We start from the raw sequence: 13,344 nt of genomic DNA, 5'->3' as shown, positions 1-13,344 counted from the left end.
TGAGGCCTCCACAGCCATGTGCAACTGTAAGTCCAATTAAATCTCTTTTTATTCCCAATCTTGGGTATGTCTTTATCAGCAGCATGAAAATGGACTAATATAGTAAGTTGGTACTGGGAGTGGGGCATTGCTGAAAAGATACTCAAAAATGTGGAAGCGACTTTGGAACTAGGTAACAGCCAGAGGTTGGAACAGTTTGGAGGGCTCAGAAGAAGACAGGAAAATTTGGGAAAGTTTGGATCCTCCTAGAGACCTGTTGAATGGCTTTGACAAAAATGCTGATAGTGAGATGAACAATAAGGTCCAGGCTGAAGTAGTCTCAGATGGAGATGAGTAATTTGTTGGGAACTGGAACAAAGGTGACTCTTGTTATGTTTTAGCAAAGACACGGGTGGCATTTTGCCCCTGCCCTAGAGATTTGTGGAACTTTGAACTTGAGAGAGATGATTTAGGGTATCTGGCAGAAGAAATTTCTAAGCAGCAAAGCATTCAAAAGGTGACTTGGGTGCTATTAAAAGCATTGTTTTAAAAGGGAAACACAGCATAAAAGTTTAGAAAATTTGCAGCCTGACAATGCAGTAGAAAAGCAAAACCTATTTTTTGAGGAGAAATTCAAGCTGGCTGCAGAAATCTGCATGAGTTGCAAGGAACCTAATGTTAATCCACAAGACCATGGGGAACATGTCTCCAGGCCACATCAGAGACCTTCATGGCAGCCCCTCCCATCACAGGCCTGTAGGCCCAGGAGGAAAAAGTGGTTTCGTGGGCTGGGCCCAGGGTCCCCATACTGTGTGCAGCCTAGGGACTTGGTTCCCTGTGTCCCAGCTGCTCCAGCCATGGCTGAAAGGGGCCAACATAAGGCTTGGGCTGTGGCTTCAGAGGGAAGAAGCCCCAAGCCTTGGCAACTTCCATGTGGTGTGGAGCCTGCAGGTGCACAGAAGTCAGGAACTGAGGTTTGGGAACCTCTGCCTAGATTTCAGAAGATATATAGGAATGCCTGGATGCCCAGGCAAAAGTTTGCTGCAGGAGCAGGACCCTCATGGAGAACCTCTTCTAGGGTACTGCGGAAGGGAAATGTGGGGTCAGAGCCCCTACAAAGAGTTCCTACTGGGGCACTGCCTAGTGGAGCTGTGAGAAGAGGGCCACCATCCTCCAGACCCCAGAATGGTAGATCCACCGACAGCTTGCACTGTACACCTGGAAAAGTCACAGACACTCAATGCTAGCCCATGAAAGCAGCCAGAAGGGAGGCTGTACCCTGCAAAGCCACAGGGGCAGAGCTGCCCAAGACCATGGAAACCCACCTCTTGCATCAGCGTGACCTGGATGTGAGACCTGAAGTCAAAGGAGATCATTTTGGAGCTTTAAAATTTGACTGCCCCACTGGATTTCGGACTTGCATGGGCCCTGTAACCCCTTGGTATTGGCCAATTTTTCCCATTTAGAACAGCTGTATTTACCTAATACCTGTGCCCCCATTGTATCTAGGAAGTAACTAGCTTGCTTTTGATTTTGCAGGCTCATAGGCAGAAGGGACTTGCCTTGTCTCAGATGAGACTTTGGACTGTGGACTTTTGGGTTAATGCTGAAATGAGTTAAGACTTTGGGGGACTATCGGGAAGGCATGATTGGTTTTGAAATGTGAGGACATGAGATTTGGAGGGGCCAGGGATGGAGTGATGTGGTTTGGCTGTGTCCCCACCCAAATCTCAACTCGAATTGTATCTCCCAGAATTCCCACATGTTGTGAGAGAGACCCAGGGGAAGGTAATTGAATTGTGAGGGCTGGTCTTTTCTGTGTTATTCTCATGATAGTGAATAAGTCTCATGAAATCTGATGGGTTTGGCAGGGGTTTCCACTTTTGCTTCTTCCTCATTTTCTCTTGCCACCACCATATAAGAAGTGCCTTTCACCTCCTGCCATGATTCTGAGGCCTCCCCAGCCATGTGGAACTGTAAGTCCAATTAAACATCTTTTTCTTCCCAGTCTCAGGTATGTCTTTATCAGCAGCATGAATATGGACTAATACAGAAAGGAGTGAAATGATCACAACAATCTAAGGAAGATAAAATATCCCAAAACATTAAAGTTCTAATCTACAGAGAAAATCCAAGATTTCCTCAGTCTTCCCATTAACCTTTATGAGATCCAGCAGGAGTGATGATTTAAACATCCAGTCGAGTTTCACATCTTGGTTTGTCAGTATGTCTTCTAGGCTCCCTCGGGAACAGAATTCTGTCACAATGGCAAACATCCCCGAATCATAGAAGAAACCCAATAAAGGGTTAATATTCTCATGACGCAAGTCCTTCATCTGGAAATGAGAGAGAGAAATGAGAGTCACAGCTGTCCTGTCTCAACTGGGGACCAGAGTTGAGGGCACATAACTTTCTCTTGACCCTTCTTATGATTGGTTGTGTGGTTGACAGAATTTTGACTCCCATGATCTCCAACCCCTAGTGTTACTCCTGTGATTGTGTTTTGTTATACAACAAAAAGGAGATTATCAGGGTGAGACTAATCTAATCACATGAGCCCATAAAAGCTTCAAAAGAAGACTGCAGAAGATAAGTCAGAGAGATTCAAAATATGAGGACTCAACAGGCCATTGTTGGCTTTGAAGATGGGGGGAAGGAGGCTATAAGCCAAAGAACGTGGGCAGCCTCTAGAAGCTGGTAACCACCCTCAGCTGACACCCAGCAAGAAAGTGGGGACCTCAATTAATATGGTTTTGCTGTGTCCCCACCCAAATCTCATCTTGAACTGTAGTTCCCATAATTCCCACATACTGTGAGAGGGACCCACTGGGAGGTAATTGAATCATGGGGACAGGTCTTTCCCATGCTGTTCTCATGATAGTGAATAAGTTTCACAAGATCTGATGGTTTTATAAAGGGGAGTTCCCCTGCACACGTCATCTTGCCTGCCACCATGTAAAATGTGTCTTGCTTCCCCTTCACCCTCCGCTATGATTGTGAGCCCTCTCCAGCCATGTGGAAGTGTGAGTTCATTAAACTTCTTTCCTTTATAAATTACCCAGTCTCAGGTATGTCTTTATTAGCAGCATGATAATGGACTAATATATCGATCCTGTGACCCCACTGAACTGAATTCTGCAGGCAACCTGAAGGAACCTAGAAGTGATTCCTCCTCACCCCAGCCCTGACCCCTGCCACAGGTCTCCAGATAAGAGCACAGTGCAACTGACACCTTGACTTTGGAATTTTGAGATGCCAAGCAAAACACCCAGCTGAGTCGGCATTGACTGCTGATCTACAGAACTGTGGGATAATAAATCAGTGATGTTTTAAGCCACTGTTTGCACTAATTTGTTACAGCAGCAATAGAAAACAAATTTAATGGCCAAAGGGGAAAATTTCAGAAAGGGATCTCTTTTAGCATAATTATAAGTGAAACTGAAGCTGCAGTTTTCTCCTTGATTCCTTTGGGACTTTCTGGAATGGAACTCAGTGGCTCAAGAGGACTAAAGAGAGATGATACAGTAAAATGTAGAATAGATTGTCTTTCTATGAATACTCATCTACCTAGCACCTATTAAAATAGTTTCCCTATATAAACATCAGGCCAGAGCTTATACAATTTTTTTCAGAAGAAACATTTAGAATTTTGGCCACACTTTCTCTTTGCATTCATTCATTTTATTTCACTAATGTGAGAAGCATTTAGTGCATGCTCACAACATCCAAGACACTGGAATGCATGCTAGAGAAAAAGAGACAAACAAGGTAACATCACTGTCCTGAAAAAGCTTACATTCAATGAAGGGTGATAGGCAAGTAATCCAACAATTGTATTTCATTGTGAAATGTGTTCTGAAAAATGGGGGCATGGGATGCTGTGAGAGCTCAAATGTTAAGTATCTAATTCACCCTAGGGTAGTCAGAGAAGGCTTCCCTAAGGAGGTAATATGTGGACTCTCTCAAAGGACAAGTAAGAGTTGACCAGGTGACGATGACATGATGAGAGGGGTTGAGAGTGATAGCACATTATGTTGAGAAATCCACAACAGGTTTAGGTGGTCAGAATGGAGTGTAAGGAAGAGAATATTAAATACCAGACTGGAGAAACAGACAGGAGCCACATCCCATGGGACTTCATGAACCATGCTATGGAATTTGAAATTTATACTGTGGGCACTCAATAATTATCATTTATTATTATTACTACTTAAATGAGGGATGAGAGAGGGGAAAAAAGACTCCATGATCACTCCCAGATTTTTACTTGGATACCTGGGTAGACAGTGGTGCTACATATTAATATAGGGAATTCAGGGATGAGGTAATAGTGGATATGTTGGTGCCCTACACATAAGCCTTTAACCATGCATCCTCCAACTGCTGTGACTGTTGACTGATAACTCATAGTTGCTCCATTTAAAAAAAAAAAAAAAAAACTGTCCTAGAGCACAAATTAATGGTGAGCCACCTTACCTGAGAGGTTAGGTCCCACCCACAGGCCTCAGGCAATAATTTACTCACTGAGGACAGTACAAAAGTCCAGCTTCCTAGCCTCAAGGTAAGATTCATGGTATAACTTGTACTCCAGCACTTCCCCATAAGATCATACTATTGCTAGTTTCCAGCTGAAATCAAATGTTTGCTTAACTTTTACCCTGTCCTATCCTACTTGCCTCACTCTTTACTTGAAAGCATTTTCTCCATAAAAAATTTGAACAAGAATTTCCATCTCAGGCTCAGATTTGGGGTAATCTCAGCTAAGACAGATGGAAAAGCACATTTGGTGGTGGAAAGGCTGATAAATTCAGTTGGAGACACATTGAGAATGAGGTACCTACAGAACATCAAGGTAGAACTATTTCAAAGACAGTTGTATAGTCAGAGTTGGAAGCTCAGGAATGAGTTCTGACCAGTATAAATACATGTGGGAATTGTAAGCAATTAAATTTTAGGTAAAAACAGTGGGAATAGATGAGATTACCCAAGGAAAGTATAAAGAAAAAGAGAAAAAGGAAACATCAACATTTGAAGGGTGGGAAAAGGAAGAACAGCCTGCAATAAGACTTAGAAGAAAGGCCAGGAAGTAGGGAAAAGCCTATTTAAAACAATATCGTTAAAACCACAGGATTAGTTTCAGGAAAGTGAGAAAAATGCCTGCCAGAAAGAATTTCAGGAAAGTGTGATAAATACCAGAGAGGTCAGGTAAGATGAAGAAAAGTGTCTGGTGAATTTCACCATTAAAATTTATTAATTATAGAAACTTACAAGTATGTTTACACAGATATGTATATCTATATCTATCTAAATAGAGAGATAGGCTTAGAATGGTAACAGTGTAAATGAACAGCAAAAGGCAGATCTGAGATGTATTTTGGAGCCATAAATCACGTGACTTGTGTGGGGAGGGGAGGAAAGAATGAAATCAAGAATTATTCTATTTTGAACCTTGAACTGATGGTGGCCCATTTATTGAGATGAATTACACTATAGGACTTAGAATATGAGCTTGCCTCTTAGAATATGATACAAGCAAATGTTAAATTATCCCTGGTGGGAATGTCAGCTATTGACCACCAAGGTTACCTTCTAAGCACAAGAGCTTGGCACCCATGACAATTCTCTTCATCCACTGCAACCTAAACTAGTTAAGGTGGACAGAAACTCAGCCCACAAACAGCAAAATAGGCACTGCTCCTAAAGTTCTATTTTCTTATGAAGCAAGCAGCCAAAATTACTGGGCTCTGGAACTCTGTTGGAAGAAAAAGTAAAAAGTTGTCATATTCAATACTACTAGCTGTTCAACACAAATCTATTTTCTCTTCTTCTTGGGCAGAGAGCTAATCCATATTTTCCAGTCTTTCTTGGAGCTAAGTGTAGCCATATGACTGAATTCCAAGCAATGGAATAGAAGAGGAACCAATATATGCCACTTCCTCTAGGCAATTAAATGGGAGAGGAAGTGATATGTGCCATTTCTAGGCTAAGGCTTTTATACCCTCTTCCATATTATTTTCCCACTTCTATGGATGAATGCAGATGATGATACGGCCCTAAGACATAGCAGAGCCATGAGATGGTTATAGCCTGGGTCCCTGAGTCATGATATTGGAAGAGAGTCACCTGCCAACAGTACAAGAATATCCACCTTGTGCTGTTATTTGGGTGAAAATTAAACTTCTGCTGTGTTTGAGACATTACGTATTTGAAGGTCTATTTGTTAAAGCATCTAGCATTACACTAATGGTACTAGCATGGGAAAAATTCTGTCTAGATCTTTGATAGATCTTTATATGCATCTATCCTCAGCTGTAACCAATAGAGAAGATCCCGTATAAGGAGCAGGTAGATGCCTATATGCAGTCATGTCCTACCAAGATTCTGGACAACCTCAGGACGCAGAGAAAGTTTGCAACATCAGCTTTAGCAAGATGAACATTTACCGGGTAGACATGTACTTTACCTCTTCCATAATACCTATCTGGCTGGCTACCATCAAATGTTTAAGAGTTGAATGTGTCCTGTCTCTCAAGGATTTTGTTAGCTTCATATTTGACATGACATCTTTTTTTTTCTTTTTTTTTTTCTTTTTTTTTTTTTGAGACAGAGTCTCATTCTGTCACCTAGTTGGAGTGCAGTGGCACGATCTCGGTTCACTACAACCTCTGCCTCCTGGGTTCAAGCGATTGTCCTGCCTCAGCCTCCTGAGTAGCCGAGATTACAGGTGCATGCCACTACACCCAGCTCATTTTTCATATTTTTGGTAGAGACGGGGTTTCGTCATGTTGGCCATGCTGGTCTCGAACTCCTGACCTCAAGTGATCTACTCGCCTTGGACTCCCAAAGTGTGACATGACACCTTTAAGCATACAGCCACCAGAGACATCTGTTCCTAAGTCAAATACTGACCTAAATTATCTGAAAGACTCCTTCACCCACTTGAAAAAAGTTCCTAGGATGTCATAACACCAGAATTAATCTCTCCGTGTCCCTCTTCCACAGCAGCTGAAATTTCATCCTAGAGGTGGGTATGTATACCTTTATGAAAATGTCCTTCTCCACATAGGTGCTCACCCACAACTATATCAGCAATTGCTGACTATTTTGACAAGAAAATGTTCTCTTTTTTTCTTTTTTTCTTTTTCCTTTGTTGTTGTTGTTGTTGTTGTTGTTTTGAGACAGAGTCTCACTCTGTCACCTAGGCTGGAGTGCAATGGCACGATCTCAGCTCACTGCCACAACCACCTCCCAGTTCAAGTGATTCTCGTGCGTCAGCCTCCCAAATAGCTGGGGTTACTGGTGCGTGCCACCATGCTCAGCTAATTTTTGTATTTTTAGTAGAGACAGGGTTTCACCATGTTGGCCAGGCTGGTCTCGAACTCCTGACCTCAGGTGAGCCGCCCACCTTGGCCTCCCAAAGTGCTGGGATTACAGGCACCAGACAGTGTGCGTGGCCTCAACAAGAAAATTTTCTACCTCCATGAGTTAATTGGTGATTCATGTCCGTTTCCTGCATTTATTTTTATTTTTATTTTGTTGTAAAGAGCTATTGTTCAAGACCTCCTATCCCTGGATCAACCTACCCACTATCTAACACCCAGAGGTCAATTGTCATATAGAACACATTAACCAGGTACTAGTGAAAGACTTCTGATCCTATATTTCCCACTAGCAATATTTTATTCATTTAACAAAGTTTTTTAGTACCTATTATTTTCCAGGTCCTGAGAGAAAGACTGGGGACAAATGATGAACAAAATGTTACATGGTTTCTGACCTCTTGTTTTAACCAGATGATTACACAATGATACAAAATTTGTGACTCTGACAAGTCCTATGGAGGAGAGTTACATAATGTGAGTATGTATAATTGGGGCTTTGACCAATCAGAGAAGTTGGGACAGGGCTCACGGGAAGTGAGAATTGATCTGGGAGTTAAAAGATGAGTGGATTAAACCATGCAAAGCAGCGAAGGAAAAGTATTTGAGGGATTGTAATAGTACAGGTAAAGGCTTTGTGCTGGGAGCATATCATAATCCAAAGACTAAGTAAACGCCAGTGTGCCTTAAGCAGAGTGGTTGAAGGAAATATGACGGTGATATAAGACTGAAGAGACAGGGAAGAGCCAGATTATACAGAATGTAATATGTCATTTTAAGTTGCTATTTATTTATATTAAAAATGATTATAGGGACATTGAATACCAAGTAGGGTGTAGTAGGTCATGGCAGACCACCATTCCTGATGCTACAGCTTTTAACAACTAGAAAAATTGAAAAAAATATATTTTTAAAAAACCACTGGGGATATGCAGGTGCAAAAAAAAATAATCTAAAATTCAAAGATGCAAGAGCCCTTCTAAGATAACCAGGCTGTTGTCAGCCATTTTCTTCCCTGAGGACATTTGCTGATTTCCAGCACAAGTCGAAGATTGGGCTTAGTTTAACAGAAAGAATTTGCTGGGAAAATGCAAAACCTGGTAATGCTTTTGGCAATTGTGGAAGACTGGTATCACAATTAATAAATTTCAGGAGACCTAAATGTGAGCTAATTTTCTCCCCACAGCATATTTTCTGAGTCTGGGGGCTATAGAGGAGACTAGAAAGCTTCTATAAAATTGTTTGAGATCTTCTGTAGTTTTCCGATATTTAGGAGACAAAGTCTCACTGAAGAAATAGGGCCTGCGGCAAACATTCGGTTGGTGTCTTCCTCAAGAAATTTGCCAAATTTGGAAGCAGCATGGATTGAGAGTAAAGGAAAAAGGTTATGAAGTACAGTCTGAATATCCCAATCTTTCAAAGTGGAGGAGACAGACTTGTAGACTCTTGGAAAGATATGCCTGAGAAACAGTAGAATTTGTGGTGGACTGAGTCTAACTAAAACTGCAACACAGCTTCAATCCAGCTCAATCTTTGATTCGATTAATGTGATTAGTTCCTTACCCAATCCACCTAACAAATGAAAAGAGAAAAATCCTTGCTGGTAGAACATATGACCTGGAGCTTCTACAGTTTATTTACATAAAATATCTAGCATAAAATAAAAAATATTAGATATTTGGGAATGCAGAACAAAGTCAGAAGACAATTGAACAATGTCTTTAAATACTCAGTAGACAAAGAAACCTATAAAATATGAATCAAATATTCTAAAAACCTGAGACAGTGGAGAGTGACTGAAAGCAGAAATGGTGGTAGAACTATATTTGAAAGACAACTAAAATGAGTAAAATTTGGATTTACCTCCAAGAATAAAAAAAACAGTTCTTCAGAGCAACACCACAGAATCCAGAGTTTCTAAAATGTATTATTCATAATATTCAGTAATGAACCAAAAAACCTTAGATGTACAAAGAAATAGAAAAAATGTGACCCATACTCAGGCTAAAAAAAAGTCAATAGAAATTAATCTCAAAATGACACAAATGTTGTGATTAGCAGAAAAGGCCTTTAACACAGATTTTATAAATATATTGGAAGATTTAAAGGACAACATATGCAAAATGAATATATGGGTATAGAACATGGCAGAGAAAAAGAAACTATGAATATGAACCAATTGAAAACTATATAGCTGGAAAATATAATAACTGAAGTAAAAAATTTTGCTAGGTGGACTTAGGAAATGACATAAGAGTAATGAGCTTGAGGAGAGATCAATAAAAAAATACCTAATCTGAAAAACAGAGGGAAAAAGGATAAGTGGGACAATATCAAACAGACTAACACATAAGTAACTTGAGTTCTAGAAGGATATAAAGAAAATGGGGCAAAACAATTTTTATAGAAATAGTGGTCAAAACCTTTGTGAATTTAGTAAAAGACATCAACTTAAAATTCTAAGGAGCTCATTGAACTCCAAACAGAATAAACACAAAGAAAATGCCCTACATACATCATATTCAAACTCCTACAATCCAAAGATGAGCTTAAAATCTAAGAAGTTCAGTGACCCACCAAAGAGATTAAATACAAAGAAAGCAATATCTAGACATTTAACAGTCAAAACCCTGAACTATGATAATAAACTTTTGAAAGTAGTCAGAGAAAAACAGTACACACTACATACAAAGAATGAATAATGGCTGACTTCTCATCAGAAACAAAGAAATACAAAAAAAAAATGAAACGAAATATTTAATATGCCAAAAGAAAATAAATGCAGCTATCAACTGATAATTCTGTACCAAGCATAAGTATCATTCAAAATTGAAGACATTATCAAATAGACGAAAACAGAAAATTTGTCATCAGCAGGCCTGCAATACAAGTAATGCCTAGGGGGAGGATCTTCAGGTTGAAGAGAAAAGATGCTAAATGGTAACTTGGCTCTATTAGGAAATAATTAAAGTTATCAGAAAGAGTAAATATGTTGATAAATATAACAGAATATATTTTTATTTCATTCTCTTAATTTGTATGGAATGCATATGAATGCTTAAAATAAATTTTAACACTATATTATATGGTTCACAATAAATGTAGGTATATATATGATAATAATAGAGCAAAGAATAGTAGGCTAGTAAATGGGACACTGCTGTTACAAATTTCCTATGTTTTAGGTAAAGAAGTGGAATATTAATTCTGAGTAGTTTGTGATAAATTCAAGATGCATTTAAGCAATTCCTAGAACAGTCATTAAAAAGTGCAAAAATGTATCGCTAAAATGCCAATATAGGAAACAAAATGGAATATATGAAAAACACTTTTAGCCCAAAGGAAAGCAAGAAAAGGGAAACAAAGGAACAAACAGAGACATAGATGAGTCAAATAGAGAACATATAGCAAAATAGATGATGAGAAATCCAACTATGTCAATAAGTGCCTTAAATGTAAGTAGCCTAAACATTTCAATTAGAAGACAGATTGCAGAATGGGGAGATAAAAAGAAAGAACCAAATGCCTGCTCCCTAAATAAGATGAACAGTAATCCAAAGACACAAATGCATTGAAAGAAAAAGTACAGAAAAAGTGAATCACGTAAAAACTAATCAGAAAGCTAAATTGGCTATGTCATTATTGGAGAAAATAGAAATCAAGAAAATAAGTATTATCAGACATAAAGAGGGACATTTCATAATGATAAAATAATCAAGACATAATAATAAAATGTATATGTACAAAGATGTGCTGGATCATAAGAAGAATATTTTGCATATTTCTTACCATCTCTGTGTTCAATGACATCACATGGGTAGTCCCAAATTAGTTACAATGGAGGTACTTACAGCACAGAAATCAGGAAATGCTCCAAATTAGGGATCTTTTTCAGAAAGCCTGTTGTTAAACATTTGCTAGATGTACTTAATAATAGAACTTCAATGCACCTGAAGAAAACACTCACAGAATTAGAAAATAGGAAAATTTTATGGTAATTGATAAAACATATTGACAAAAATGCAGTAAGGATATAGAAGATCTGAATCACACTATCAACCATCTTGACCTAATTGATATTGATAGGATTCTACACCAAACAACTGTACAATGTGCATTAATTTCAAAGTATGTGGAATGTTCACCAACATAGACCACATGCTTGGCTATAGCCAATGTTTTTGATACATTTCAAGATTAAATTTGCAGATAATATTCTTTGACCACAACAGAATTAAATGAGAAATCTATTAATTATGGTATCCAGAAGGGCCACAAATATTTGGTAATTAAGCATATATTTCAAAATAATACATGAGTCAAAAAAGAATAATGAAATTATAATTATTTCAAGCTGAAAGGTCAATGAAAATGTAACGTATAAAATTTTGTGGGATGCAGCTACAGCGGAGCTTAAATGTAAATATGTCATTTAAATTAAAAAGAAAGAATGTTCAAAAAATAAGAATGAATAAACCAAAAATAAGCAGAAAGAAATAACATAAGGGCAGAGATCACAAAAATAGAAAACAATCAAAATGTAGAGAAAATTAACAAAATCGAAACATTGTTCTTTAAAACAAAAGTAATAAATTTAATAAATCTCTAAGAAGACTGATCAAGAAAAAAAGAAAAAGAAAAAATTATTAATATCTAGAATGAAAGATATGGTATCACTACATATCATACAGATATCAGTAAGGTTATAGAGGAATTTATAAACAATTTTATGCTAATAAAGTCAATAACGAATTTGACATTTCTTGAAAAACACAACTTATTAAACTTGGCACAATATGAAATAGTAATCCTAACAGCCCTATATTTAGCGAAGAAATTGAATTTGTTTTCAAAAACATCCCCACAAAGAAAATCCAAGGACCAAATGATTTTATTGATGAAATTTATTTAAAAATTTAATAATAAATAATACCAGTCTTACACAAACTCTCAGAAAAAGACAAAGATGTCCAAACTTGTTTTATGAAGCCAAACATAACGCTGACAAACATTAAAAGTATAGACTAATTCTTCTTAAAAACATAGATGCAAAAATTCTTTTAAAAGATTAGCAAATATCGTCTACCAATATATTAAAAAAGATAATCTATCGTGACCAAGTGGAATTCATCCTGGGAATATTAAGATGTGCTTAATATTTCTTTTAAAAATGATGTAATTCACCACATTAACAGAATGAAAGAGCAAAACCATAGAATAATTGCAATAGGTAGCAATATAAATATAAAACCTCTTTATGATTAAAAGAATCACAGAAATGCAGAAATGTGAAAAACTTTCAGGTAACATCAAACCTAAAAATAAAACATTGATTCCTTTTCCTCTAAGGCCAGGAACAAGGCAAAGATGTCTGCTGTTACCATTTCTACTCAACTTGTATAATAGTATCAAAACTTTGATAAGAAAAAAGTAAAGAAAACTTAAATAAATGGTGACATATACCCCATTAATGGACTGAAAGACTCAGTATTGTTAAGACATCCATTTTGCCTAAATGTCTCTATAAATTCATTGCAATCCCCATCAAAACTTACAGAAAGCCTTGTGGAAGTAATAGACAGGCTGATTTCAAAATTTATTTTAAATTTAAAGAATTTACAATGTCCAAAACAATCTTGAAAAAAAAAAGTTAGAGGCTTACACCACTTGACTTTAGGAGGTACTCTATAGTTATGAGAACCAAGGGAGTGTGATATTGGCATTATGGTTACACTAATGAGTGAAGGAAACAGAACAGAGACTCCAAAAATATATGCACACATACATAGTCAGTTAATTTTTCTCCAAGTTACAACATTAATTCAATGGAAAGCTTTTTAAAAACAATTGTTACTGGAACCCTGGGTATCTATATGCAAAAACTGAACCTTAATCATTGTCTCAGTCTGTACACAAAAAGTAATTCAAAATGGATCATAGGCTTAAACCCAGAATCTTGGACTGGGGGGAGGGAGAGAGACAGAGA

General features: G+C 37.7%; 1 protein-coding gene across 1 annotated transcript in view; it reads right to left on the bottom strand.

The window, feature by feature from the left end:
• The window catches only part of GUCY2F (guanylate cyclase 2F, retinal), a 105,745-nt gene that overhangs the window by 34,061 nt on the left and 58,340 nt on the right, over nucleotides 1–13,344 (bottom strand). The window contains exon 9 of the mRNA XM_011984530.1: nucleotides 2,139–2,315. Coding sequence (XP_011839920.1) covers nucleotides 2,139–2,315 — 177 coding nt within the window. The remainder of the gene's footprint in view (nucleotides 1–2,138; nucleotides 2,316–13,344) is intronic.

The sequence above is a fragment of the Mandrillus leucophaeus genome, unplaced genomic scaffold, assembly GCF_000951045.1.
Source record: "Mandrillus leucophaeus isolate KB7577 unplaced genomic scaffold, Mleu.le_1.0 Scaffold269, whole genome shotgun sequence".
NCBI classification, from domain to species: domain Eukaryota; kingdom Metazoa; phylum Chordata; class Mammalia; order Primates; family Cercopithecidae; genus Mandrillus; species Mandrillus leucophaeus.
This window is presented reverse-complemented; position numbering and strand designations above follow the sequence as displayed.